Source organism: Sporobolomyces salmoneus, assembly GCF_050403485.1.
Source record: "Sporobolomyces salmoneus JCM6883 DNA, S_salmoneus_JCM6883_v1_ctg27, whole genome shotgun sequence".
NCBI classification, from domain to species: domain Eukaryota; kingdom Fungi; phylum Basidiomycota; class Microbotryomycetes; order Sporidiobolales; family Sporidiobolaceae; genus Sporobolomyces; species Sporobolomyces salmoneus.
The window spans coordinates 99,873-127,805 of NW_027481136.1; the positions used below are offsets into that span (position 1 = coordinate 99,873).

At 51.2% G+C, this 27,933-nt stretch overlaps 10 protein-coding genes across 10 annotated transcripts; 5 read left to right on the forward strand and 5 right to left on the reverse strand.

Moving 5' to 3' along the window:
* Positions 1-1,927: 1,927 nt before the first annotated feature.
* JCM6883_004509 (uncharacterized protein) lies at positions 1,928-3,249 on the forward strand (the record flags this gene model as incomplete). The annotated part of the gene is made up of 4 exons (XM_076632512.1): positions 1,928-1,967; positions 2,043-2,198; positions 2,263-2,506; positions 2,586-3,249. The coding sequence occupies 4 exons, from the start codon at positions 1,928-1,930 to the stop codon at positions 3,247-3,249; spliced, it is 1,104 nt and encodes a 367-aa protein (XP_076487484.1).
* A 212-nt stretch (positions 3,250-3,461) lies between these two features.
* Positions 3,462-6,173, reverse strand: JCM6883_004510 (gamma-glutamyltransferase family protein; the record flags this gene model as incomplete). Its single annotated transcript, XM_076632513.1, has 8 exons — positions 3,462-3,480; positions 3,544-3,639; positions 3,712-3,779; positions 3,841-4,085; positions 4,148-4,376; positions 4,435-4,550; positions 4,611-5,516; positions 5,678-6,173. The coding sequence occupies 8 exons, from the start codon at positions 6,171-6,173 to the stop codon at positions 3,462-3,464; spliced, it is 2,175 nt and encodes a 724-aa protein (XP_076487485.1).
* A 1,729-nt stretch (positions 6,174-7,902) lies between these two features.
* On the forward strand, positions 7,903-11,828 carry JCM6883_004511 (Zn(II)2Cys6 transcription factor; the record flags this gene model as incomplete). Its single annotated transcript, XM_076632514.1, has 11 exons — positions 7,903-8,978; positions 9,045-9,310; positions 9,374-9,498; positions 9,562-9,634; positions 9,697-9,885; positions 9,955-10,120; positions 10,181-10,512; positions 10,572-10,753; positions 10,824-10,989; positions 11,052-11,460; positions 11,522-11,828. 11 exons carry the CDS (start codon positions 7,903-7,905, stop codon positions 11,826-11,828), a joined length of 3,291 nt encoding a protein of 1,096 aa, XP_076487486.1.
* Positions 11,829-12,365: 537 nt separating this feature from the next.
* Positions 12,366-17,068, forward strand: JCM6883_004512 (uncharacterized protein; the record flags this gene model as incomplete). Its single annotated transcript, XM_076632515.1, has 12 exons — positions 12,366-13,400; positions 13,466-13,673; positions 13,742-14,753; positions 14,827-14,923; positions 14,990-15,042; positions 15,108-15,287; positions 15,350-15,779; positions 15,845-16,146; positions 16,213-16,416; positions 16,486-16,658; positions 16,739-16,799; positions 16,876-17,068. The coding sequence occupies 12 exons, from the start codon at positions 12,366-12,368 to the stop codon at positions 17,066-17,068; spliced, it is 3,948 nt and encodes a 1,315-aa protein (XP_076487487.1).
* Positions 17,069-18,114: 1,046 nt separating this feature from the next.
* Positions 18,115-18,522, reverse strand: JCM6883_004513 (uncharacterized protein; the record flags this gene model as incomplete). Its single annotated transcript, XM_076632516.1, has 1 exon — positions 18,115-18,522. One exon carries the CDS (start codon positions 18,520-18,522, stop codon positions 18,115-18,117), a length of 408 nt encoding a protein of 135 aa, XP_076487488.1.
* Positions 18,523-19,762: 1,240 nt separating this feature from the next.
* On the reverse strand, positions 19,763-20,368 carry JCM6883_004514 (uncharacterized protein; the record flags this gene model as incomplete). Its single annotated transcript, XM_076632517.1, has 1 exon — positions 19,763-20,368. The coding sequence occupies one exon, from the start codon at positions 20,366-20,368 to the stop codon at positions 19,763-19,765; it is 606 nt and encodes a 201-aa protein (XP_076487489.1).
* A 900-nt stretch (positions 20,369-21,268) lies between these two features.
* On the reverse strand, positions 21,269-21,907 carry JCM6883_004515 (uncharacterized protein; the record flags this gene model as incomplete). Its single annotated transcript, XM_076632518.1, has 5 exons — positions 21,269-21,334; positions 21,425-21,502; positions 21,569-21,631; positions 21,747-21,821; positions 21,896-21,907. The coding sequence occupies 5 exons, from the start codon at positions 21,905-21,907 to the stop codon at positions 21,269-21,271; spliced, it is 294 nt and encodes a 97-aa protein (XP_076487490.1).
* A 770-nt stretch (positions 21,908-22,677) lies between these two features.
* Positions 22,678-23,584, reverse strand: NHP2 (snoRNA-binding protein NHP2; the record flags this gene model as incomplete). The annotated part of the gene is made up of 4 exons (XM_076632519.1): positions 22,678-22,701; positions 22,763-22,957; positions 23,025-23,182; positions 23,338-23,584. The coding sequence occupies 4 exons, from the start codon at positions 23,582-23,584 to the stop codon at positions 22,678-22,680; spliced, it is 624 nt and encodes a 207-aa protein (XP_076487491.1).
* A 431-nt stretch (positions 23,585-24,015) lies between these two features.
* JCM6883_004517 (FAD-dependent oxidoreductase) lies at positions 24,016-26,133 on the forward strand (the record flags this gene model as incomplete). The annotated part of the gene is made up of 9 exons (XM_076632520.1): positions 24,016-24,196; positions 24,278-24,622; positions 24,685-24,736; positions 24,812-24,884; positions 24,943-25,202; positions 25,272-25,519; positions 25,608-25,773; positions 25,841-25,935; positions 25,997-26,133. 9 exons carry the CDS (start codon positions 24,016-24,018, stop codon positions 26,131-26,133), a joined length of 1,557 nt encoding a protein of 518 aa, XP_076487492.1.
* Positions 26,134-26,581: 448 nt separating this feature from the next.
* Positions 26,582-27,699, forward strand: JCM6883_004518 (uncharacterized protein; the record flags this gene model as incomplete). Its single annotated transcript, XM_076632521.1, has 2 exons — positions 26,582-26,736; positions 26,793-27,699. The coding sequence occupies 2 exons, from the start codon at positions 26,582-26,584 to the stop codon at positions 27,697-27,699; spliced, it is 1,062 nt and encodes a 353-aa protein (XP_076487493.1).
* Positions 27,700-27,933: the final 234 nt, after the last annotated feature.

Consider the following 27,933-nt stretch of genomic DNA (forward strand, 5'->3'; position numbering starts at 1 on the left):
GACTTACCAGTTCAGAGATCGCTCGGTCTTGCGAAGACAAGAAACCCGTTCTTTGATCAAGAAAGTGAGCTCCTTTTTCTCTGCTCTTATCGCTTTTGCGACCAGGAAACGACGCAGGGGATGTCTGGTAAAGTATAAGGGTACATGTTGACCACATCAAACGCTGTCCGCAGCAGTGAAGTGGGAGGAACATGGAAACTCGCTCGAACAGCGCTTCGCCAACGCGGTTAATAGCGATAAGATCACGCTCTGCGGTCTGCGCTGAGGGAGCAAGCGAGAATAAGCGAGGTGGAGTCCGGGGTAGTCGAGCTGGAAATCGAGGGAACGAAGTTGACTGTGAGCATGCGCCAACCGGGTTCCCTTGCTTCACAGTGAGTCATGTCTCCCTCCATTGGTTCTCAATGATATCGGACTGCCCCTCGATAGACACTCATTTCGCGATCTCGTTCGTGACAGTGTCTGAAATCTTGAATCAAAAAACGAAACACGGAAGGACTGACGTTGCTAGCTTGCTGTGAGCCTGATACATAAGTCCAATGTGTCTATGAGATAATTGGAGGTAGTCCGCTCTCGTTGATATAGCAGGAGGAGGAGGAGGAGATGTTGCGACGGAAATTTTTGTCAGACTGAAAATGCCCGCCTTGAGCCAGTCCACCTGGAGAGCCCGGTACGTCCACTCCCGCCCCTCATCATCTCCCTTGATTGTGTTCTCGCCCGGACGGGGGAGTTAATCTCCTTCCTTGCTGTCACAAACTTGCATCTCCTCAAATTCGGACTTCCTACCCCCTCTGTCGCCCTGTTCCCTCCATAAATCTCGCTCGGGTTGCGGGATCGGTATCAATGAGTATGAAGTAGTTGAGGGGAGTAAGAGAGGGGCGGGCGAGCGACATGAAGAGCCTGAGAGAACAAACCCGAGAGCAAGAGAGGGATTTCGAAGCCCTCGTTCCCGCTCGAAATTGGTGTAGGTTGAATGCAATATATGTCTAAGGTTGCCGGGAGCACATTCGAGTGAGATACAGTGCTTCGTAGGGGAGGAAAGGAAATTCCTCCCTGTTTCGAGTTCGCTGCTCAGCGAAAAAAAAGGTTCGAGAGAGTCTCCAGATGAGAGAGTCTTTAGATATGACCACTGTGGGGGTCGAACCCACGATCTCTAGATTCGAAGTCTAGCGCCTTACCACTGGGCCAAGCGGCCTTGCAAAGGAGAGCAAAACAGCATATATATCAGAAACGGTCAAAGCAGACGACTCGCTAACTGGTCCGACTGACCCAGAACCCTCCGTTACCTCTCTTTTCCTTCTACCTGTTGTCGAGATTACTAGCTCTAAGCTACAAGCACTGTCATCTGAGCGAATGTGCCCCTCGGACAGGGTGAGAAACAGAGCAAAGCGAGTCGACAAAATCGACAAATGACTGCAACTCGTATTGCCTCCTCACTAAGACCTCTGGTGTTCTCGACTGCCGTCTAGCTTGCACTTGATAGCAAGGGTCTAACTGCACGACACGATTCCCGCTTCAACAGAGCGCAATTCGACGATCGGAGCGAAACTTGAACTTGAAAAAGAGCCCGGCCCTCGGGCTGAGCAACGATACTTTGTCCCAGCCTCAAGGGCTCGCCCAAGGAAGCCGTCCATGCAGTCCAGGCTCAGATCTGCGATCTCGGCTTGTCCACAGGTGAGACGCAGGCGAACGATTGAGCTTTGAGATTGTCCAGTTCTCCTTGAAAAAATCGCGGATCACCCGGCTTCCATTGAGGTAAACCTCGTACGAAACTGCCTACATTATCTATGAGAGAATCGAGGAAATGATCTGCCGAAGATTGCGAAAGGCTGTGCAAGAGAAGTGCAAGACCCTTTGAACGTCAAGATTTTGCTTCTCTTTCTTCTTCCTCGCCATACCTATTCGCCACCAACTACTTGACAAACAGACAATGGTATCAATAAAGTATCTGTTAGAGAAACGCCGAGGAGGTAAGCCTACGATCCTCACCCTCCATCTGACCTCATCTCTGAACCGAGCTAACGTCGCACTCACGCTCCCACTAGCTGGCGGAAGAGGCGGAGGAGGTTCAATAGGAGGTGGATCATCATCAGGAGGAAGTAGTCGAGGTGGCTCATCATCAGGCGGATCTTCGAGTGGCTCAAATCGAGGAGGGTCTCCTCCTCCACCGTATTCGAGCGTGGGAGGGTCGAGCAGCGGTTGTGAGTGAACACAGTCATGCAGAATCGGGTGAATGCAGCTGACGGGTTGTCCTTCTGTGAGCAGATTCGAGATCCGGAAGTTACGGCTCGCAATCGACCCTTTCTTCAGGTCCTTCTTCGTTTGGGTCCCGATCGACGTTTCCGATTCCGGCATCACAACCTTTCGCAGGTAGATTAGTCGGAGGAGGGGTACGAAGCGGGATTTACTCGAGAGGAGGGTACGGAAGCGGACTCCCACTCGTCGCCGGTGGGGCGATCGGAGCAGGAATTGGCTATTACGGCGTCAGCGGTGTCGGCTTCCCCTATGGGTGAGTTTACAGCAATCTTGCTTCTGCTCACTCTCTTCGACTTTGAGCGAAATTTGCTGAAACTTGTCTGTTTCCATAGATACTGGCCTCTATACTATCACCCTCATTACTATGGCAACGACGAATACGGACGCTACGCCAATTCGTCCCGCCCTGGAGGTGTCCTCGTATCGTCATCATTCTCTCCACCTTCTCTCACTTCCTCCAACCCTCCTCAATACATGGTGTACGGTGATGTCGACTCCGTCTCAAACGTTACCGAAGCTCTCACGACCGACTGTTCAGCGACAATAGTGGTCGGATCGACTCCGATACAGGAGAACGGCGAATACGATTCTTCAGTGAACATGACTCTACTCCCCTCGATCTCGCCTGAGAACTACCTCTCATTCTATCGAGGTTCCTCCTTCGCTCTCTACGCCTTCTTCGACAACAACGCGAACGATTCGCAGCGACTCGTCAATTACACGGAACCCGAGCCAACTTCACCAGTTTTCTATTACCCTGGCGATCAGAGGAATCAATCGTTCGAAAGCTGCGTCAACGACACGATCAATACTTGGCTACCGATTCAAGAAGCAGCGTCCGCAACTGCTGGTTCGACGAGTGGAAGTAGTCAACTGGAACTCAGGGCGAGAACAGGAGGGTTGGCTGCGTTGGTTGGAATCCTGTTGTTGAGTGGGATGAGGTGGCAATCCCTCGTGATGCTGTTCGCATTCTTATCTTTGATCTTCTTGCAGTAGTCTCTCGATAACTCTTTATATCATATCATATCCGATACCCTCCTTTGCTCCCTTATTCCTTTGCCGATTACCGCTTCCCGTCGATCTGACGAGTTTGCGATCGGTACTTTCTTGCAACATAGTTTTGACACTCTACTGTAGACGATGATAAGCTAGCGATTAAGTATTAAGAACAGTGATATCTTGCGTCTTGCGAAATTGCGTTTCTCCCTCTAGAAAGCAGCGGGAACTCTAGATGTGAAAGCAGCTGAGTCAGTAAGCAGCCGTCGAAGAAAGGATCTTGCCGAGACGTACCCATTCTTGCGAGAATCCGAACTAGCAAAGAACTTGCCGTCCTTGTCGCGCATGACGGCTTGAACTTCGGAGATTCCGACATTGACATCGAAGAGACTGACAGAAGTCGGGGGTCTACATCAGCTGCATGCTCGTTTCGAAGGGTCATTGTGAGTAAAGGAAACTCACGTGAGATTGTGACCCCGAGATCTGAGTTCCTCGAGGAGATCGGGTCGATATCCAGATTCAACCGAAACCTTCGAAAGGAGAGCACGTCAGAAAGATCCTAACAAGCTAAGTCAACAAAGGAAGACTCACATAGTCAGGTAACAATTGATGGTGAACTCTCGCTTGTTCGATCGAATTCGCGATATCGTAACCCCAATCGAGGTTCAACAAGACTTGCGCGACTGAGCCAAAGATTCTCGATCCACCTGAGCCTCCGAGTGCGAGATAGACGCCATGAGGATCCAGAGGGGAGAGAGAGAAGGGGTGATCCATGATGAGAGGTGCGGTTGAGGAGAGGGGTCGTTTTCCAGGTGCTGGGTAATTGAATGGCGAAGCTGAAGAACGCAACCCAGTCAGATCTACGGCCGAACAGGACGTAGAGTAGAGAGGACCGTACGAGCTAGACCGAAAGCGTCTGGAATCCCTGGAGTCGCGAAATCGTCTTGTTCGTCGTTGAGAATCACACCCGTTTCCTTGTCCATCACGCGAGAGCCGAACAACAGGTTGACGGTCGTAGTGAGAGAAACTGCCCCTCCGTATCGATCAATGACGGAGAGGTGAGTCGTGCCGTGAGTGTCTTTGATGTCGAATCGAGGGTTGTAATAAGCGAGGGGATGAGTTCGATCCTGATAATCTCGACGGGTCAGCAGAGTCGAAGCACGGGAGAGACGATATGGGGCTCACATCGGTGATGTTGGCTCGAACTCGTTTCGCGTATTCGAGCGTAGGGATTTCGGCGAGTCGTTCCTCGTTGTCGATGAAGGCTGGATCTCCGACTTGAGTTCGCGCGGCGAATGCGACTACGAGCGAGCGAGGTGAGTACCTTCATGAGGATAAGGAAGAGAGCGATTGAGACGTACATTTGAGAGCTTCAATGAATCGATGTTGACCTAATCCAGTTTTTCCTTCATCGACGTAACCTTTGTAGCCATCGAGAGTGTTGAGTAAGAGCTGAATGATGGGTCCTCCACTTGGGTAATGGCCCGTGTAGTACTTCCTCCCTCGGTATTCGGCTTCGAGAGCAGGTTGAACGATAGCTCGGTAAGATTCGAGATCGCGGGACGTCAAGATTCCTCCCGCTTTCTTGATGCTCTTGACGAGATTGTCGGCGATTCTCGACCCCTTCTTGTAGAAAACGTCGGCTCCTTCTTTCGCGATCGTTTCGAGCGTGCGAGCGTATGCTTCTCGATGAACGAATTCTCCCTCTTTCAAGAATTCCCCATCGTTCATGAACATCTCTGCCCAATCTCTCTCATCCTTCATCCATTCGCTGATTGTCGGTCCTTCATTCGTTCCGGACCATCGAGCGTTCAATCGCCTCGAAAGTTCTTTCCCTACTTTGAATTCCCTCGCGAGGTCGACCGACGGTTGAAAGATCCTTTCCCAGCTAACTCCTCCTCCGCAAGCTTTGTACGCCGCCTCGAATCCTCGAATCTCGCCAGGAACTCCGACTGCCAATCCACCGATTTTCGATGCTCTCGCTCCGTCCCATTCGTTGTCGTCGGGTCGAGCTCCTGCAGTGTACATATCGGCCGTAGCTCCAGTCGGTGCTGTCTCACGGAAGTCGATCGAGAGGGGTCGAGAGCAAGTTTTGGCGAGGGAAGAATAGGGAGAATCGGAAGTTGCTTCGAGGGGAAGTCGAGACGTCGGTGGTCGAATGACCATGAATCCTCCTCCTCCGAGACCAGATGAGAACGAGTTGACAACACCGATGCAGAGGGCTGTTGCGATGGCCGAGTCGACCGCGGTACCATTGTCTCGAAGAACTGTCAAAATTCGCATGGGATTGGTCAGCTCTCAATTGCACTAGCTGTAGAACCGTGAAACTTAAGGCCGTGACGAGTCCTCGTTTGACATAGCCTCGAGGAAGCGCTGCAGACCGCCGGAAGAGAGAGGATAGAAGCGGAAGAGGAAAATGAAAACTGACCTTCTACTCCGATTTTACTGCATCGCTCTTCCTCACTCGCGACTGCTCCATTCCATCCATTCACCAAGTAGTTCGGATTCCTCAACCCAGCTTTCGGAGGCGGTAACATCGTAAAATCGGGAGTATCTTTCCCTCCGTCCCTCTCGTTATGTTTCCCTTTTCCCCTTCTTCCAATCGTGAGCGGTAACACGATCGCCAGCACGATACCACTGAGTAGTAAGAAGCCCAAGACAGCAATGATCCCAATCTTTGTTCTTCTCCGCCTCAAATACATCCCTCTCTCGATTTCTGCCGCTTCTTGTTCCGCTGCTGATACTGTATACGACGGTTCGACTGCTATAGGGTTGCCCGAGGCGCGAGAGAGAGCTCGTTGTCGATAACTCGGTCGAGTGAGAAGTGGAGAACGCTCATTGTCCGAAGTCGAGGGGGAGTCGGGGAGGCTTGCGTGGGTAGTCGGGGGAGTCAAGGACTCGACTTTGCCGTTGGTTGAAGCCATACGGCGAGGTGAGGGAGCGAGGTGAAGGGAAAGAGAGCAAGGAAGGATCCGAATCGCCGATTACACTCGCAAACTTCGGACAACTGCAAAACCGAGTGTGCCTCGTGATGATGTGCGACAGCGATCGTGCGCCGACGGAGAGGCTGCGAGGTTCGAAGAAAAAAGGCGAGATTCTTCGCGAACGACTTGCGAAATTTCACTGTTTTTGCAGCGAGTCGAGCGCTGTCTTCGACAGTACATTTGGGACGATGTCCACTTTCCTTGTCTGACTGAGCATTCGACGAGCCTGATCCTTCTGAGCGTGGAGCCTCGGAAGGCCGGGCCATGAGAAGAGAAGGAGAAAATGTATTGGACGCCAAAGCGCAAATAGTCTAATGCGGGTAAAAGTACGGGTGAAAGCGGTGAATGTAGGCAGACAGGTTGGAATACGAATATATGAGAGGTCTAGCTACAAGGGCGCGCTAGACCAAAGCCTGTGTGAGCACGGCGAGGCTGAACGAAATTTGCGAGACTATGTATACGAGCTTTGTTCGGAAATACACGGCGTGACATGTGATACCTAGCGTTGTTGAAGAAATCCAGTCTCTATCAACACAGGAGTGAGCGAGCTGCAAGGGCCATACGAGCTGACGAGTCAGCAAGAAACAAGCGTCGATTTGAAAGGATGAACTTACTTTGCATTTCTACAGCTCCCGACCAGAGACCCGCGCTCTCGGCAACACATCGAGAAGGCTCTTGTGTCGCGTAGTTTTGAAGGAGGAGCCGAGTGCAGGAGATGGGTAGGAGGGAGGATGTTTCGTCGAGACCTTGCGACGTTGCCGCTTCGAGGTGGTTCATATTTGGTGTCGGGACGGAGCTTAAGTCGAGCAAGCACTATCGCCTGTCGTCGGATCTCTGATGTGAGGTAAGAGGTCGACATTGTCGTCAGGGAATAGGTTCGGATTGATGTGGAGTTTTGAAAGGTGGCTAAGGAGTTGCGAGTCGGAACCTCGAATGAGAAAGAGATGAAAGAGAAGCAAACCAGCACTGAAGTAGAGCAACATTGTACGTTGACGTTGCGGCCGCAGACGAGCACAAGGAAAGCGAACACCTGCGAAGTTGAATCGGACAAAGGTCATCGCGCCTGAGCTTTGAATGGAAAAGGTTGACTTCACTCGAATCTCCGTTCGCAGTTCGCTGACGTAGATCCCAAGAGCAACGACCGCGGATTCCTGAAACGGCGAAAGTGGGTCCTTCGAGAGGTCTGACGAGGAAAAGCGAGCTGAGCGTTCTAGTCGGAACAACGGCGGTGAAACTGTCGCCAGAGAGACTCGGCTCGATAGAAGAGCTCAAGCTGATTTACAGGGTCGGGATGGAAGTCGAAAGAGACACGCAGAAGCAAGAGAGAAAGACGACGAGGTCCGGCTCGACTTGTCCCCGACCAACACCTCGGCTCACGCAAGGACAACTGATAGAGCACTAGTACACCTGATCGATCCTCAGCAAGTGTACCCGGACCTGCAGAAATCGCTCTAATCCGATCCGAAGTCTTCCCGACCTTCCACGATTTTCTGTCGCTCTCGTCCGACTCACGCAGCGATTCCGAAGTCTCTTCAAGCTATCGGAACATTCCAGTAGTATCAAGAATCCAGTACAGGCGAACTACTCCAGCTCTCGACCGATCACTCGGAACTTCGCTTGATCAACCCAAACAAATCGCTCTACGACTCTCCCTCTCCATTCTTGAAGGATGTACGCATCCGGTAAAGGCAGATCAACAAACTCCTACGACATCTCCCTCCCAGCCGAAGGTTATTCCTCCGCTTCCGCCGAACCCGAAGCTGGACCGTCGACTCGAGGAGGAAGCGCTGGAGTAGGAGGCGAAGCGAATGGATCAGGAGATGGTGAAGGAGGAGCACCAGGCGAAGAACCCAAGAAGAAGAGCACGAGGGGAAGCAGGGCTTGCACGGTGTGTCGAAAATTGAAGATGCGATGTGTTGGAGCGGAAGAAGGACCCCCTTGCAAACGATGCAAGAACGGTGGTCACGTATGTCAGTTCGAGGAGTCGATGCGCGGAAAACGATCGAATCGCAAGACGGACGCCATGGCGAAATCGCTCAAATCGATGGAAGCGAAACTCGAATCGGTTCTCGCATCGATTTCCGCCCCCGGTTTGATGGCCGGTTCAGGAGGACTCGTTACCGACCCTTCACTCACGCAAGCTCCCGTTTACCCTCTCGATTCTGGACCTGGAGGAGCCGAAGGAAGGGGAGATTTGCATGTCGGAGTTTCAATGGACGCTGGAATGGTCGCTTCAGCTCTCGAAGCGATTCGAACTGGCAGAGACGGAGGAATCGGGGCAGTCAGTGCAGGAATCGCAGGAGGAATCCCTCCTGGGAGCGGTATGAGACCTCCTCAACAACCGACGAGACCCGGAAGACCCGTTCGAGTCGACAGCGAAAGCGCGATTCGACGTCGAGATCCAATCACCCTCCCTTCGATCAACGGCTCGACTGAACTTCAATCTTCTGTCAGATTCGAAGGGATCGGTGGAGGGATCGGGCTCGAATCGAATCGTCAACAACATTTCTACCCTCAAACTTCTCACCATCAACCTCTCCCTTCTCTCCATGCGGCACACCCTCCGCCTTCTCACCATCATCATCATTCGCACAGTAACGGTTTTCCGAGACCTCCTAGTTTAGGCGGAAGTAGTCAAAGCGCCGGGAAGAGTCCGATGGAATGGAGCGGAGTCGGGAGTGACAAGACGGGTCAAACTGAAGGAAGTCCTCGCTTGCACTCTCTTCCTGACAACACTCTCAATCCGTGAGTCTCTACTCGTTTCTACATCAGTAGCAAGGTCACTGACTGTTCCTCTTCTCGCTTTCCCAGTCTCGGACTTCTCGCCGAAGCTTCTCTACGCAACACTCGCAAACGGCCAGTCGAACTCACTGATGTATACGAAGTTGCCTCTGACGCCCACGCCGACGAAGCTCCAACTGGAAAGAACAAAGGAAAGGGGAAAGCGAACGGAAAGAGAGCGGCCGAAGGAGAAGCTGGAGCAGGAGACAAAGAGGATGGAGAACGAGATGGGAAGAAGAAGAAAGTTGAACTCGGAATGGCGAATAGGAACTATTTTGCTCCCGGCCCGATGAACAGTGAGTTCTGGTTCCGGCGTTCGATCGCTAGATTCCCTCGAGACTAACCACCTTGCATGTCAGTTCTTCCTCTACGTCGCATCGTTATCGAACAGCGAATGCCCCCAGCTCTACTCGAGGAAAAGATCCTCTCGGTCGAAGAAGTCGTCGAGCTTTTCGAGATCTTCTTCACCCACTGTCATCGACATGTAAGTCGAACTGAACCGTCGAGGTTCAGTGCAGGGTCGCTGATCTCTTCTACTCACCGCTAGGCTCCTTTCCTCGATCCCGAAATTCATACTCCCGCCGCGACTGGTTCTCGTTCTCCTTTCCTCTTCACTTGTAGTAAGTCGAGACACTGACCGACTCGTCTCTTTCTCGAAGCTCACGAAACGTCTTTTCTACAGTCTGTACCGTCGCAGCTCGATACTATACGAAACGAACCGACGATTTATATCGCAAATGTCTTCGAACGGCGAAACGAGTCGCATTCGACGTGATGACGAAAGGTTACAAGAGTACCGAGATTTGTCAAGGGTTCTTACTCTTGTGTTGTTGGAACCAACCGGCGGAACGTTTCGAGGAGGAGAGGACTTGTGAGTCTCGATCTACTTCAGATTCCAATCTATGGAAGTTCGCTCCTAACGCTCAATCATCTCGGATAGATCAATTCAGCGGCATCGCGATTCGAATGGCTACCGATCTCAACTTGCATCGAAAGACGATTGCCCAACTCCCGGCAGAGATCAACGAAGAAACGAAGATGCTTTACGACCGTGAACTTTTGAACCGAGAACGAGCTTGGTTGTACTCTTTCATCTGCGATCGATCGTGAGTGCTGTCTTCTGATCGTCGTGCCAGGGATTGTGCTGATTGTTTCTCGTTGTGCAGCGTTTCGACTCAAATGGGAAAACCCTACTCGATCCCTCGCGAAGACTACATCATTCGCTCAGCCTCGACTTGGTATACTCAACCTGGATCAATCCCTTCCGATGTCGGACTCTCCGCCATGGTCGAAATGCATCGAATTATCGGAAGGATGATCGATGTTCTCTATTCCGATACTCGTTCCGTTTCTGGCTTGAACGCTCACCTCGACTACCCTCTCTTGATGAGAGCGTTTTTGCAACAACTCGATCAATGGAGGAGCGATTGGACTGAGAACGAAGACCTCGTAAGGGAACAAGATGGACAAAGTTTGTCGAATCTTCATCTGATGCGAGGTGAGTCGATTCTACCTCGTTTAGCCCTAGTACGTTCGCTAACGGGTTCGGTGATACAGATTACTACCACGCGTACTATCGACTCTTCCTTCTCTCGTTCGCGGTCCAACACGCTCTCGAAGATCGAGCAGCTTCAATCGATCTCCCTCGATACTGCGTTTTGTGTTACGAAGCTGCCGAACGAATCATCTCGATCCTTCGTGATCATCTCGGACCTTCAGGAAACCTTCGATACGCAATGGTGAGTTCGACGACTTTTCTCTGGATCGAATCGAATAGCTGACTCCCGTTACTTTAAACGTCGTCTTCAGGACAGCACTTTCGTCTACGCGAGTTATGCCGCCGTCTTCCTCCTCAAACTCGTGTCGCCGACATTCGCGTCTTTCATCGATGAAGAAGCTGCGATGAAACTCGTGCGAGATACTGCCGACGTTCTCGAACAATCAGCAGTCGATGAGCAGCACACTCCCGCACTTTGTCAGTTGTCTCCTCACCTGTCTCTTTCAACCGGTATACTGACGATACTCGCGTGTCGATAGACGGTTCATTCCTTCGCGCCCTCATCGACAACAAATTGAACGGATCTCGCACGGCAGCAAACTCTCGCGCTCCGACTCGACCTGGCTCGCCGAATCAGAACGCTGGACCTTTCTCGCAACCAGTCAACAGCAACGGCCTCGACTCTTACCTCCGCTCTCGAGCGAACTCAGTCGGACCCGAAGGACTCTCTCCCGTCGCGCCAAATTTCGTTGGAGATCTTCCGACGTTCACTCCAGGAGGAAGCTTCAACTTCAATGGTCACGGGGACGGTGTCGTTGAAGAAGGCGCTGCTCACGATGCGTTCACCGTCGATACGATGCTGCAAGAAGGTGGATTCTGGTCACAAATGCTCATGCCTGGATTCGGGGAAGGATTCGCCGAATTCAAGCTCAGCGGTGGAACCGGAACGTGAGTTACTTCTCCTGACTATTCTGTACGAGTTCTGAGCTCATTGTCTCAAATTGTTCAGGGTTTTCTCAAACACTGGAGGTGACCCGTGGTCTGTCACTCCTCTTCACTCTCGACCAGGTTCTCCGAATCATTCTCAACCCATGTTCCCACCATCTTTCGATTTCGGACTCCCTTCCTCTTCGACTGCTGCAACTTCTCTCCCTCCTTCAAATTCCTCCGCTCCCGTCGATGCCTCTACTCAACTTCCTGTTCCTCCTCCTCCGGCTCCCGCATCCATTCCTACATCCGCTCCAATTGCCAAGGAAGAGTCCTCCGCACCTCACACGGAAGGAGAGCAAGAAACTGTAAACGGAACAGCGAACTGAATCTGAGAACAGACGCATTCCATTTCGCTTTCTTTCGTAGGACTTCATCGCATCCCTCATTCTGATATTGTACGTTCCTTCATTTGCGTGTTGTCCAAGCAGAGTCTAGAGAGAGTGGAAAAACAAGCGTTGCGAAGGTAGCAGAAAAGTACCAATCTCCTGCACAGAGAATGGCTTCAGCTCTCCATCGATTACGAAAAGCGATTCTGAGCTTGAGAGGACGTCGAATGCTTTCATTGTATGCCAAAGTCGAAGCGAGACATCAAAGCTCGAGAGCGAAGCAAGGACGAAGCTGGAGGGAAGAGTGTTGAAGAGAAGAGAGCGGGAGAGAGCTCAAGAGATACTTTATCGATTTTTACCCCGGTCCGATGCAACGTCAGAGGAGCCTCCGCGATGGAAAATCGACCGACTTGGGATTCCCCTCGCGAGCGCGCGATTTCAGAGTGATTCATTTCCAAAGTTTTTGACCCTCTCTCGAACGGTTCCATCGCGAATCAGACGGGTTTCTGACCTCTGTCTCACCCTATCGATAGACAAATGCCTTCTCGCAAGGCTCCGACCAAGGGGAAATCTCCATCTCCTTCTTCAGCTACCCCAACCTCCGCGTCAACTCCTCCTCCTCCAGTTTCCTCCTCCTCGGTCGACCCCGCTTCGACTGCCACGTCTTCACTCACGGCGAGGCGAATGAGCAATCAAACTTCAACTACTCCTCCCATGTCGCTATCGTTAAACATGCCGGAGAAGCAGATCCCCTTGAAATCTTCCCTCTCGATTCGTGACGCCCAGGCTCCTTCCCTCAACGCTACGGCTTCACCTCTCTCGAGTGATCAGAGTAACGGCAACACTCCTCCTCCTTTGACTACCAGCGGTGCCCCTCGTCTAGGTCGATCCGGTACGGTCAAGAAGTCGGGAGGAAAGAGGAGTTCGAGCAAGCAACCCCCCACGTCTGCGAATCGAAGAGATTCCGAAGGAGGATACGAAGCAGGTCCTGAACGACATGGTCAAGCGAACGACTTCGTAGACCCTGAGGATTCAGACGACGGCGCTTCCTCTTCGGTCAAGAAGAATGGAGAAGGAGGAGGAGGAGCAGTCGCAGGAAACGAAAAAAAGGAAACGAACGGATCTCACTCGTCTGAAAAAGCTTCTTCTACCCCGAACGATGTCAAGGCGACTGATTACGTCAAGGCACCCGAGAAGCAAAACTTGTCTGCCGCTCAAAAGCACGAAGCGATCAAAAAATCCCTTCCTCCCAACTTCCCCGATCCCGAATCGATGGCTCGCTCGATGCTTCGCAACCGCAACCCGAGCACTTCTTCGCACCAACACCCTTCGAGACTTCCTTACGGTCGCGCCCCGAAGAGTCAAAACTCGAAACAGCGTTCTCCTTCGATGTCGAGCATGCGAAGTGTCGAAGCGACTTCTCACCCTTTCCCGACTCCCGGTCTCAAGCAAGCGAACCAAGAGTTCGTTTTCGACGACTTCAAATCGATCGAAGAACGACGACTCGAGGAGGACGAACGCAAGGAGAAGCACTGGAAGAGATGGGGACCTTACCTTTCAGAGCGTCAATGGGTACGCCAAAACCCGAGTCTCTTCCCTCTCGTTCGACTGTTCTGAACTCCCCTCTCGTGATGCAGGCTACTGTTCGTGAAGATTACTCGGCAAACGGAGACGCTTGGACTCATTTCCCTCACGACCAAGCTCGTTCGCGCGCTTACCGTTGGGGAGAAGACGGAATCGCTGGTATCTCGGACAACCACGGGAGGATGTGTTTCTCTGTTGCCATGTGGAACGGTGTCGATTCCATCTTGAAGGAGCGTTTGTTCGGTGTCACCGGTCATCAAGGTCAGTTCTCAAGCGACGATTCTTTCTCCGCTAGATATTCGAGCTGATTCGTTCGTGCTATCACTCAGGTAACCACGGAGAGGACGTCAAGGAGCTCTACTACTACCTCGACTCGACTCCTACTCATTCGTACATGAAGATGGCGTACAAATACCCTCAACGATCTTACCCTTACGAACAACTCGTTCGCGAGAGTCAAAACCGTGGACGAGACGTCGGAGAATTCGAAATCACCGACACTGACGCGTTCGAAGATAACCGATACTGGGACGTCTTTGTCGAGTACGCGAAGGACGAAGATTGTGCTGAAGGAGTTTCGGTTCGAATCACGGCCTACAATCGAGGTCCCGACGCCGCTACTCTCCACCTCGTTCCTCAACTCTGGTTCCGAAACACGTGGTCCTGGCCCAAGGAGAAACCTACCGGCGCAGACATGCCCGAACTTCACCAAACTGGAGAAGGAGTCATCGAAGCGAACGAGAAGAACCTCGGCAAATACTACCTCTACGCGAACTCTTCCCCTGCTCCGATCGGTCCTCGAGGCAAGAAGGATGCTCAAGAAGCGATCTTCGTCGACGAAGTCGTCACTCCCGAACTCCTCTTCACCGATAACGACACGAACTTCTCTCGAATCTGGGGAGGTGACAACAAAGTTCCCTACGTCAAAGACGCCTTCCACAATCACATCATTCCCGGTCACCGACCTCCTCTCCCTCGCAAGGAAGGTCAACAGCACGGACAAGAGCAAAACGAAAACGGTTACGAGTCCGACTCGACGATCCGAGAGGAAGAACAACAAGACACTCGTCAATTCGTCAACCCGGAGAAGAAGGGAACGAAAGCTGCCGCTCACTACACTTTCCGCAACGTTCCTGGAAACGGAGGATGTGCCGTCGTTCGTCTCAAGCTCACTCCCCGAACTCCCGAGGAAGACCCTTCGATTCAAGACGACGAGAACTTCGATACCGTCGTCGAAGAGAGGAGGATGGATTCAGACGAGTTCTACTCGAGGTTCAACTCGGGAGCTTTGTCTGACGATCTCCGAAACATTATGCGTCAAGCTCTCTCCGGTATGCTTTGGTGAGTCACGAACATCTCTAGACTAGACTCTCACAGCGGAGAACTGACTCTAGAGATATATTGTTCCTTTCAGGACGAAACAATTCTACATGTTCATTCAGAAAGAGTGGATCGAAGGAGATCCTGGTCAACCTGCTCCTCCTCCCGAACGCAAATACATTCGTAACATGGTTAGTCGCTCTCTCGTTTCAAGTTATTTGTGCTCGACCACTGATCCCTTCTCGCTCGTTCAAAAGGATTGGAGGCATTTCCACGTAGAAGATATTCTCTCGATGCCCGACAAGTGGGAGTGAGTCAGATTTGCTTCGAATCTTTCTTACATTTGAGCTTTGTCTGACTCTCGTTCCTTCGCAGGTACCCCTTCTTCGCGATTTGGGATTCTGCTTTCCATTGTATTCCTCTCGCCATGGTCGATCCCGCTTACGCCAAGAAACAACTCGACATCATGACTCGTGAATGGTACATGAAACCCGATGGAGCTCTTCCTGCTTACGAATGGAACTTCGGCGATGTCAATCCTCCCGTTCACGCTTGGTGCGCCTTCCCGTTTCTATCTTCTTGTGAGATCGTAACTGACGTAGCTCGTTCTCGTGTAGGGCTACGTTCCGAGTCTTCAAGATTGAACGAAAGATGCACGGTCGCGAAGATATCAAATTCCTCGAACGAGTCTTCCAAAAACTCCTCCTCAACTTCACGTGGTGGGTCAACCGCAAGGATCAAGATGGGCTCAACGTCTTCGAAGGAGGTTTCCTCGGTCTCGACAATATCTCTCCTTTCAACCGTTCCGAACAACTTCCGACTGGAGGAACGATGCGCCAAGCCGACGGAACCGGATGGATGGGATTCTACTGTCTCTCGATGCTCAACATTGCTCTCGAGTTGGCTAAACACAACGACATTTACGAGGACATCGCGAGTAAGTTCTTTGAACACTTCGTGTTCATCGCCGATGCGATGACCTTCCACAACGGCGAGAAAATGGAAATGTCTCTTTGGAACGACGAAGAAGGATTCTACTTTGATGCGGTACCTAACCCTTTCTCTCTTTCTTTATCAAGAACCCTCTTACTGACTTTGACCTTTCTCGATAGATTTCGTGGGGACCCGAAAACAACAAACCCATTCCCGTTCGCAGTTTGGTCGGACTCATTCCTCTCTACGCAACGCTCACCCTTGAACCCTCGGTCATCAAGAAGTTCCCCGGGTTCAAGAAGCGCATGGAATGGTTCATCTCGAACCGCTCGGATCTCTCGAAACGCAACATCGCCAACATGTCGCTCGGAGGAAAGGGTGATCGTCGACTTCTCGCGCTCGCGAGTGAGGACCGTCTCCGTCGCATCTTGCACCGAATGCTCGATGAGAACGAATTCTTGAGTGATTACGGTATTCGATCGTGAGTCTATCTCAGTCTTGCTTCTTTTGAGATTCGCTCTGACTGACCTCTGTCGATCTACCCTAGACTCTCTCGCGACCACAAAGATCACCCATGGTCGATGGACGTCAACGGAGAAGAGTTCAGCGTTCACTACTGGCCTGGGGATTCTCACTCTGCGATGTTTGGAGGAAACTCGAATTGGCGAGGACCGATCTGGTTGGCAACAACTTTCTTGCTCATCGAGTCTCTTCAACGTTTCTATCAATACTACGGATCAAACTTCACCATGTGAGTCTCCACTCTCTGCTTCATCTCGAATCCGTTCGAAGCTAACTTCTCGTCTCTCTCGCTCGAAAGTGAATGCCCGACTGGAAGTGGAGACGAAATGAACCTCGCAAACGTCGCCGAAGATATTCAACACCGAATCATCAACTTGTTCGCGCGAGACAACGAAGGAAACCGAGCTTGTAACGGAGGAAGTGAACTGCTCAACAAGGATCCTTTCTTCCGCGATTTCGTTCCTTTCCACGGTAAGTCCTCCCACGTTACGACTGTCTCGAACGACTCCGCTGTACTGATTAACTGACTCCTTCGCTCGTGCCGAAAACAGAATTCTTCCACGCTGATTCGGGTAAGGGACTCGGAGCTTCTCACCAAACTGGATGGACTGGGTACGTCTTTCACACTCCCTTCTACCCAATTGCCATCTAACAGGTGAGCTGACTCTGACTCTCGAAACTATGCTAGATTGGTCGCCTACTTCATTTGGTCTGTCGGATCGACTGCTCGACTTCCTAGAACTCCTCGTACGCCTCGAAGCGCCGCCTCTTGGTATTTCGGAGAGAACATCCCCTCGACTCCTGGCGCGACGAGTGAAGCCGAAAACTCGGACGCCTGGGGTTATCAATCGACTGGAGAATTGTCTCCCGACGAACTCTAATCAAAATCATAGAACTCTCTCTCTTTCCTCGGTCTACCAATCGCTCAACACTCTCCTTTCGCTTTTCTCTCTCCTCCTCTCTCACCTCAAAAAGTATCGTCTTCCTTGCACTCAAAATCATCCATCTACTCCCAGCTCCTCGCACTCCTCGTTTGTATCTAAAGTCATCTCTCCCATCCTTACACAGTTTCATCTCGTCAGTCCCTTTTATACAATCTTTCGCTCTCCAGTTGTGCTTCGCTTCCTCCTTCTTAGTCTTTGTCTTTACGCGTCTCTTTCTCTCTCTCAGGTTTTTCGGCCTTTCAGCTTTCAGTAGCTTTTCTCAGCAGCTCAAATAGATTCTCTTTCTCTCTCTCTTTATTACTCTGATCGACTCGATCGGTGTAGAGAGTCGTTGTGCGTCCAACGCGGTCGAGAGAGTGATAGGGAGAGGTTCTTTGCGCTCGTCTTGCGGAAAGTGCGAGAGTCGAATCGCTTCGCATCGCATCGAATCGCTCCGTTTATCTCTCCTCGGCGTCCATCAAGGTTGAGCCTATAGCTTGATCGCGTCCGTGGCTACTCTATCTTCAGCGTCGAGAGACAGAGAGAGCAGTTCTACGACTTGTGGGTGCGAAATCCGAGCAGACTCGAGCCTGAGATTGAGCGCTTATTGAGCAGCGTGTTGAGGTTCAGATCTGGGCCAGCTCTCCGATGTCTGTTTGATGTCCGCTATGCTGCCGAATTCGTTTTTCCTTGGGTCGAGCAAGAGGTGACTCTGTTGGACCTGAGAGAATTGAGCTGAACGAAGCTCTAGCCAGTATCGGCTCAAACGTAACGAGGGAATCGCTAGAACTCTCGACGGCATCATTGGCGAGAGTTAGAGCAAGCTGAACTAGCATTGCGAACGAACTAAGCTGAACTGAAACAAACAGACCTCAAAAGAGCTTTTCGTTTCCTGACCTTGTTTCCCAAATTTCTTCTCTCTTCTGGAAGTCTATCGAGTACAACTGCACAACATGTCAGGTATCCAAATCCAAGGACTAAGAGATGCAGGAGCTCACCTTTCTTCACTGACAGATCGAACTCCATACTGATTCGATCTTGACATGGTCGTTTCGAATCACTCTCGAAGCTTTCAAACGTTCAATCCTGGCCCAGGGAGGGAGTACCATCCTCCAAGTGAGTGGTTGTCCCGATTCAAGTGCGACGTAAAGTTTGACACGGTTGTCGTCCTTGCCAGCCGTAAGGTCGCAATAGTTTAAACGTTGTTCAAGCTTTTCCTGAAACTCTTCATCGTCGGCTAGCTCTTCTTCTAGCCTCTCGAGGAGATCGAGACAGAATTCGTCGGGAGCTTCCAAATCCCACGACTCGAACACTTCTCGCAAAAAGTCTTTGACCTTGACGCCATGACGAGACTCGATGACTACGTCGTGTTGATACCCTTTGAACGATAGCCGACGACATGGCGGAGACATTGCGTTTTCGTTCAATACTGCCGCGAAAGTAGAGGTCCTGCGTTGGGACCTGGTTCATCCCGAGGGGAGACTGTCGAGAAAGAAGATTCGAGCTTGTCGAGAGAGGATCCCGCGAGGTTGACGTAGTCGAGCACCGGATGTCGTAGAACTTTGTCTCCCTTCTTGACCAAAACGACGCTGTCCTCGACTCGAGTAGAGGTTGGTAATCCTTTTCTGAACATCTCCTCGTCAAGGTCGGCACTCTACTCGAACAAGGTCGTGAGGTGCCTCTCATCTCTCGAACGTTTGAGAGATCTGAAGTACTTGTTCAAACTCGTGCAGGTGCTTGCAGACGCGCGAGAGACGTCTCAAGTCTTTGTAGTCGAGGTCGTATTTGAGCGAGATTGACAGTAGGAGTTCGTGAGGGAGGTCGGTCAGAGTGCACATAGCGGGCTAGCAGAGGCTTGCGATGATCTGCAGAGGGTAGTAGTCGTCTAGAGACTCGGAGAGTGGGGACATCAGTTGCCAGCTGAAAGGAGAAGTGAATACCTCGCTCGGCTGGAAGGGAAACACATACAAGCAGGAAGACAAGCGCGGTAGATCTCTGTAGATGTTCCGGTAAGCTAAGGATCGGTCGTTGTCTTTGCAGCGTCGAGGTGCGTCGAGGTTTCGGCTTGTTTGATGAAGGTGAAGAACGGGTCGGGCAGGTCGTGAGCGGTGTGCGGAGGAGTATGGCTATTCTCGAGAAAGTTCTTGAAGTTCTTGCTGATCGTGGCCGCAAGAGGCGAGGTTTGGGAGTGAGAAGTAGAGGAGAAAACGAGCGTAAACGGGAAATCTCGCAACTCGAGTTTCGCCTACGGCCTCAACACTCGGAAGCACTCTGAACTGTACTGCTTCCGAGAGCAACTACACTTTGAGAGGTTTGAAGAGACAAATCTCAGGGTTTGTGTGGGTTTGGCGTCGGGACTGAACGAAACCTTCGCAAGGGAGATTTGAATGTCAAACCGGGAGTCGTACACGCTGGGAGTCGCGCAGCGCGAGATAGAGCACTCTGGGCTAGTATTGCGCACAGACAATTCGAACCGGAACAAACGGCGACGCAGACTCGAAATAGCCTCATCCCTTCACTTCTTCTTTGTTTCCTCCTTGCTTCTCGATCCTATCTACCAGAACTGCCGCAGACCGTTTGAGTAAGCAGTGAGAGCAAAACTTGAGAAAGAAAAGACCAGGAGCTTACCTGCGTCATGCGACGGGTCTGAAGTCACTCCTCGGAGTGGAACCATTGTGATTCAACCCGAACATGGTCGTCCTTGATGGTTTGCGAGCGTCTCAATCGTTCGAACCACGTCCAAGGTGGAAGCGCCCACATCCACGTCAGAGGGTACCCAGTTTCGAGCAGCATGAAGAGTCCGACCCTTCCGGATTCGTCCTCCTCCGCGATTCCGGCAAGGTCTTCGCCTCGCCTGAGTTTCTGTTTGATTTCTCCGTCTTGCGTGATCTCGTCTAGAAGATTTCCGATAAAATTGTCGCAGAACTCGTCATCCGGTTCCAACTCCCACGATTCGAAGACTTGTTCCATCAATTCCTCCACAGTGATGCCGTCGGGACTCTCGATGACTACTTCGTGGTGATAGCCCTTGAAGGTGATTCGACGACAAGGTGGAGAGGTCGCATATTCTTCCAGAGCCGGCGTGTCGTTCGAGACCTTACAACCACGCCCTGTCCACCAATTGACCGACCCGAGCGAAACGTAGAACTTATCGAAATCTGATTGATGTAGGTCGACCTCATCGAATACGGGGTGATGAACGACTTTGTCTCCTTCCCTGACCAAGATGACTTTATTCTCTAGACCTTTCCTGAACATTTTCGCATCGAGGTCGGAGCTCTGCTTTAACGAGAGCGTGAGATGCCTCTTTCGTTATCAAAACAGAGTGACGTACTTGTTCGAGTTCGTGCAGGTGTCTGCAGACGCGAGAGAGACGTTTCAGATCTTTGTAATCGAGATTGTAGTCAAGCGAGATTGAGAGAAGGAGGTCGAACGGGACATCAAGCAGAGTCGGCATGACACTTCAGTGGACGTTTGAAGATGTAACCTGAAGTTAGTAGTTCCCTCGAGAGTCGGGGCAGAGGGTCATCAGCTGAACTAAGAGAGAATCGCCTCGAATCATTAGCGAGAGGGAACGTACGAGATCTGAGACAAGGTCAGTAGCCTTTCGTATCTGTTCTGAGTATCTGGGTAGCAGTCCCTCGTTCTGCAGAGCTGAGATGCGGCGGGAATTCGACTTGTTTGATGAAGGCGAGGAACGGGTCGAAGAGCTCGAGGACGACGGCCGCAAGGAGATCACTGTTCTCGGAGGGTTTCTTTCGATGTTTGATTGACGAGGCTGAAGCAGGCAAGATTTGCGAGTGAGGGGTAGGGGAGGAACGAACGAGGACGGGAAATTCGCAAAGCAACGCTCGCTCGACACGACTAAATTGTGTAACTTTGCGAGCTTCTGCTACTCAGACAATCTTGACGACTTCTCTATAATCATGTGACAACTTCGAATTGGCACGAGCGGGTTTGAACTCTCTCGCAAGCTCAATGATCCGCATTTCGTTTGACAATCGCTGTCTTCGCCCTGCAAGGCCTGCGCTCTCCCGGTCGAGCACGAAACAGCTACAAGCAACAGACTATTCACAATTCCAGAATCCAACAAACAGACAGTACAGAAACTTTCAAGCGATCTTCAAACCTTTTCTTTTCCTCCTCGAAAACGACGATTCACCATTTGGGCAAGTTACCCATCCTCGAAGAAGCTTCAGCTTTCGCTTGTTCCGACGCTTGGGGCTAGATCGATTTCGGAGAAAGGCGGGCGGTGAGAAAGTAACGGTGATCAGCTCGAGTATTGCCGAGTCGGAGGAGAAGAAACGAGCTTACGTTGTGCTCCGTGCCACGATAGCCATGATAGGCGTCGTGAGCAGCGTGTTCAAATTGAATCATCAAAGAGTGGGCCTCCTGTTGAGCAGACAACCGAAGAGTGAGCTCAAGACTAGAGAAGAAGCAGCGAATCGATTTGCTCACGGCTTTGCTTTCGGGAGAGGTTTGAGGGTTCATGATAGTTCCACGAGCTCCATGGTAGACGTCCTATTCATGCAAAATGAGTACCAGTCAGTAGAATGTTGCAAAAGCAAGAAAGAGACGGAGAAGGTAGCACGAGGGAAAAGAAGTGGCGAGTGAACGAGGTCGGAAGAGGACTTACGTTGGCGTCTTTGCCTTGGTAGGTTCCATGAGGACCAGAGCCAAAGTGAACGCCAGAAGAACCGTGGGAGGAGTGCTGAGGGAGAGCAAGGAAGACGAAGGAATGTCAAGCTCTGGAGACGAGGGGAAGGAAGGACGAGAGGAACTCACGCCTTTAGTCATGTTTGGGAAGTAGATGATTTGCGATAGCGATAGAAGGTTGATCAAAGGGGAAGTGATGATGTGAGGGTGAGGAGGAAGAGAGAGAAAAGAGAAAGAGAGAGAAGCGAGGAGGCGAATTTGACCTCGTTGAAAATTGGATCAGAGCTCAGCTCGTTCTGCGCGCCTCGAACGACGCAGCTGGCAGACTCGCAAGCTGTGTGTGAACACGCACCAAGTTCAGCCGCTCCGAGTCGGAAAACTCGTAGGAGCCAAGCATCCCTTCATCCGCTCATTCCCCGAGTCGTTATTGCATCTCCGTCCCTCTTGTAGTTGGCCTTATCCTCGTCGAGACCACCCAAGACCGGAAATAAGCCAACAGATCAAAGGTGAGCGCTTCGACTCTATCGGGTTCGAGTCAGTTTCTGCTCTCTGAGTTGATTCCGTCGAACTCGAAGATAGAACGGAATCGGATAAAGCTTGATAGTACAATACAGGTGTATTCATGGTAGGTAAAGTAGACAGGAAAGCGAGACGAGAGAAGGTAGGAAGAGTTGTCGAACAGCGAAGAGGAATTCTCGCAAGAGACGAGCGAGTTTTAGGGGTGAGGGGGCATATTTTCGGTCCACACTATTCGATAACCCTATTGACGACCATCGATGATGTCTGAGGGGCGAAGAGTGGGTGAAAACGGAGGACGGTTCTAACTGGTGGTAATCTGAGGTTTTTGGCGGCGGATAGAGGTGGATAGGAGAGGAAGAGGTACTGTATCGTCGAGGTGATGATAGAAACTCTTAGTAGTTGGGAATAGTAGCTTCCTGTAAACGCAAAACCGGATCAGCGAATACTCAAGATGAAGACGTCAGATCGAGATCTTACCAGAGCCTCTACCTCCTTCTTGACCTCCTCGTAACTCGATTGGAACTCTTCCTCGAGTTCCTTGTCCTTGTCCTCTTTGCTTTCCTTTCCGTCCTTCTTTGCCTTTCGTTTCGCTCCAACTTTCGCAACCATTACGCAAGAAGTTGGTCGTTTCGTCGACGACGCTGCTCCTAATCCTTCTTTCGAGGTAACCCACTAGATCGTAAGAGAACGCTTGTGTCAGTCTAGAGTGGGAGAACAAGGTAAGAGAAGGAGAACGAACGATGTAAGGGCAAGCGGATTCTTCAGCGAGTAAAGGTAAATGAGTGAGAATGTCGAGGGGGGAGATATCGGCAGCGAGAACGACGATTCCCTTCTCTCCTTTTCGGAGGGACTTGACGACTTCCTTGACTCCTCGCTTGAGGTGTCGAGATTTCGAGGCTGTTCACCGAAACGAGAGGGATCAGTTCTCTGTATCTTTACCGACTCGCTATCGCTTCTACCCGCCTGAACAGCTTCATAGATCACTCTACGTAGCTAGCCAGGCCAGGCAGGAGGAGCACAGGAGCAGGAGTAGTTGAGACTGGGGGACTAACCTTTCTTTACGAGCTTCAACACATGTTTCCCCGTCTTCTTGACCGCCAAAGGTTTCGCGATCTCACAGACTTGACTCAAATCATCCTCTGCGTCTTCTCCTCCCTCGGTCTTCTCCTTCTTGTCCTTTTTCGACTTCTTGGGTTTCGAAGGAGTATCGACTGCCATTGAGACGTCTCCTCCTGCTGCGGGAGCGTCCGAAGCGGGCGCAGTAGCTTCTTCGAGAGTACGTTTGCTGGATTTGCCCATTGTCGAAAGGTCTAGGAGAGTCGGGAGAGGTGGAGAAACGAGCAGGCAGAAACCGAGAAAATTCTCTCGAAGATTTCGGAATTTCGCTGCGACTCACAAGACTACATTCCGCACATTCCGCGCTACCGAGAAAGTCCAAAGGCATTCCACTAGCTTGACAAAGCTCTCCAGCTGAAAAGTGGAACACTCGAAAATCGCTTCGGAAATTGGCTTAAATCCGGTGCTCGAGTCCCGTGACTGAGAGCCCTTACCTCAGAATAGCTTCGAGCTTACGCTGTTGAAGAACGCATGGGACAAGGAAAGAAAAAAGGGAATCTATGACGCGGTAGCACACGCGACGAAGTGGAACCTTTTTTTTTGGTCTTCTGCTCTTCCTTCCACTTTACTCGACCTTGCTGTGCTCTGTACACATCGAATCTACTACAGTCAAGATGCGCCCCCCGACGGCGCTCCTCCTACTCCTCTCTACCCTCACTTTCAGTTCGGCTTCTCCTTCAACTTCCGACTCTCTCCTGCAAGTCTACCCTCGCTCGACTAGCCTGACAAACTGCCTCAACAATGCCAATATCAGCACCGTCACGTCGAGCTCATCGGACTACCAAGCAGACATTGGTTAGTGTCTTTTTTCGGCTCTCACTCTCTTTCCGGAATTCCCGAACTTCTGCCAACTAACTCCCGGTTGTCCTGACGTAGCTGCGTACAATCAGCGAGTCCAACCGAAACCAGTCGCCGTGATTTACCCAACCTCTCCTGCCCAAATTTCCTCGGCGCTCAAATGCGCCGCATCAGCTCAAGTTCCCGTTTCGTCTCGCGGAGGAGGACATTCGTACGCTTCGTTCGGATTGGGCGGTACGGATGGAGCTCTCGTGATCGATATGAGCAAGTTCAAGTCGATTAAGGTCGATAGTACGGGAAAGGCGTCGATTGGAGCGGGATCGAGGTTGGGAGATATCGCACTCGCGCTCAATAAGAAAGGATGGGCGCTGAGTCATGGGACTTGTCCCTTTGTCGGCATTGGCGGGCATGCTAGTTTCGGAGGTGAGTCTTTCAGAACTGAAATTTGAGTCGAAAGCTCAGGGCTCACCAGTTCGTTGGATCAGGTTTCGGTCTAGCTGCTCGTCAGTGGGGTCTCATGTTGGACTCTATCACCTCGTGAGCATCTTGCTTTGAAAACCTGTTTTCTCCGAAACGAGACCAGTGCTGATACGATCTTGCATTTCCGTTTAGCTACGACGTCGTTCTCGCGAACGGAACTATTCTCAATGGCGTCACCAAGTCAAACAACTCTGACCTCTTCTTCGTAAGCTCCGAATGATTCCCTCCATTCAGTTGAATTCCACTCATCCATTTTCCCTCAGGCGTTGAACGGAGCTGCCCCTTCTTTCGCAATCATTACAACCTTCCACCACCAAGCACAACACGCACCTCCAAACGCCGTCATCTGGAGTTACTCGTATCAGGGGATCGACTCTTCCGAAGCGGCCGAAATCTTCGACAACTTCCAGAAATACGGAAATTTGACGGCCCCTGCGAACCTGGGAATGCAACTTACGATTGGAACTGGAGGAAGTGTTACTGTGAGCGGTGTGTGGTACGGTCCCGAAGGAGAACTCGGGACGTAAGTCGATTCCTCTACCTGCTTTCCGATTCCTCGAGCTGATCCTCGTTTCTTCCCCCGACTGAACAGTATTCTCTCTCCTCTCACTTCCGCTCTTCCATCCGGATACACCTCCTCGATTGAATCCTACTCCTGGATCGACTCACTGCAGCAACTCGCCGGCTCGCAGAAACTCAACACGACGGGTCAAAAGAACAATCGAGATGATTTCTATGCGAAATCTCTCCTGACTCCTGCTATTGCACCTCTCACGACTGAGGTCATGACGAAGTTCTTTGACTACTTGTGGGATACGGACACTAACAACAATTGGTTCGGTCAGTCTTCTTTTCCTCATCCTTTACCCTTTCGTACTGTCTCGCGGCGCAGGGGAGCTGACTCTTCGTCGCTTGATTGATCATGCAGTCCAATGGGACGTCTACGGCGGGCAATACTCCGAAATCAACACGATTCAAACCACTTCCGAATCTTCTTTCGCTCAACGTGGTAAACTTCTTTCGTCCCAAATGTACGTCAGTAGTCCGACGTACGGTCAGCCATACTACCAGTCCGGCTTCGATTTCGCCGATGGGTAAGTCTTTTCCTCCCTTTCCGAAAGGGTTGACCTTGCAAACTCAGACTTGGTGCGTTCGTTTCAGGATGTATAAGGTTATCACGGAAGGCATGACCGCGACTGGAGCTTGGTCTCCTACCTCGAGTGACAAGAATGGATACGCAGCTTACATCAACTACGGTCAGTTCTCACAATCTCCTTACCTCTTTCAGACACTCGTAACTGACGTTTGTCCGCGCAGTCGACCCTCGACTCTCCGGAGCTCAAGTCGAGAACCTTTACTGGGGTTCGCTCTATCCCCGTCTTCAATCTATCAAAGCTAAATACGACTCCAACAACCTACTGAGAAATCCTCAATCTATCACTCTCCCCTCCTAAGCTCAACTTGTCCTAATCTCTCTCTTCGTCTTTCTCTCTTCACGTATCGATGATCGACTAGCTCGGTCCCGGTGCGTGAGCCTGTTCATAGTTTACTTTATTCGCTTTTCACAATTTTGTCGGAACCCCCCTTTTCTATTCTATTTCCTCGATCCTGCCACTTTCCCATGGACGATGCGCTCAGCAGCTAGCATAACAGACACTGTATCCTTCCCTCATCCTATGTACCCTCTTTATTGTATCCTCTCTCGGAACGGTTTCTCGTTTTGACTGGAAGAAAACCGGATGTCTCGCGCCTTCCTTTACTGTGTCGGCTGCCGCTCTTATCAGTCCACTAGTCAGATATTGCCGACGCCTCTGAACCAGATTCCGAATCGAGCGCAGCGAGATCTGAACGAGAGACTCTGCGAAACTTTCACGCTGCTACCAGTCACTCGCCGTCATCGTCATGACTCCCAGCACGCTCACAACGACGACAACTACTCAACAATGGATCTTGACCAAGTACTCTCGTTCGCGAACCATCTCTGAGCCCGTCCCGAAGCGACAGAAGCTTACAGAGATGAAGAAGCAGCCTCGTCCAAAGGAAGAGTTTGATCACTTGTGAGTCCGTTCATAGTACTCTTTAGAGCTCTAGCTATACCCTCCCGCTCTTTCAGTGCCCAGCCTCAATTGCTGCTTCGTCTCGACACGACTCGATCTTCTTCTCCTGCTTCTTCTTCCTCTGATCTTCCAATTACTCACTCGATGACCCTGAACGTCTACTACGATCCACACTACGCGTCGTCTCAAAAGAGATCGGGAGATCAAATCCTGACTCTCGATTCTCTCGACTTGATGTCGTTCTCTTCTCCTCTCATTCGTACTCATTGTCCTCCAGACGAGTTACCCCTCAAAGGAGTATACAAAGAAGAAGTTCTCGGATTGAGGTATCTCTACGTCGATTCGACGGCTCAGTTCAAGAGGGTTCAATTCAAATTTAGCTCGACGGAAGAAAGGGAAAGATTCATGGCCACGGTTCAAGGGATCATTCCGTTCAAACCGGCTGAATCTACTACGAAGATCACTTCTTCTACTGCGACGACGACGAACGCTCGGGTTCCTGCTCAGAAGTCAACGCAGAGGAGAATGGGGGATTCTATTTCGTCGAGTCAAGGTCACCGAGGATCTTCTACCCCTTCTTTCACAATGGGCCCACCTCTCACAACTCTTCCTTCTCTCGGCTCGAGTCAACACCCAGTTCTCCCCGCTATTTCCACTTCTTTCCTGCCTCAGCCATCGCAGAATTTCCCTCGTCCTCTTTCTACTTCTCCCTCTCCCTCGTACCTTCTCTCAACGCGACTCTCCACTCTTCTCCCCAAGTTGAACCTCAGTACTCATCAAGAAGCGCAAGAGGAGGACCAGGAGGCCGTCGAAGAGACTCAACAAGCGACCGAATCGGAACGACTCCTGAGGATGGAATCGGAAGAATTTGAGAAATTGTTTGAGCAGATCCTATTCGAAGATGGGTTTGAGGAGTTGGTCGAACGTGTACAAGGGGTGGTACAAAGAGAGATGGGACACTAGCCACCGTAGTAGTGAGAGGATAGTTTCGAGCTGAAAGAAAATATGTTGTGCTCTCAAGGTTTCTCTACCGAACTTCGAGACCGGAGAGTGAATCTACGGCTACCGGTCGCTGTTCTTAGCTCAGTATGCATTCGCGCCGGCGAGACGTGCTTCCTGACTCATCACGCGTTCGGTCCATCGAGAGGGGAAGAAAGAAGATTTCCAACGTAAGGGTAGTAAGTAAGTCGGTCTCGA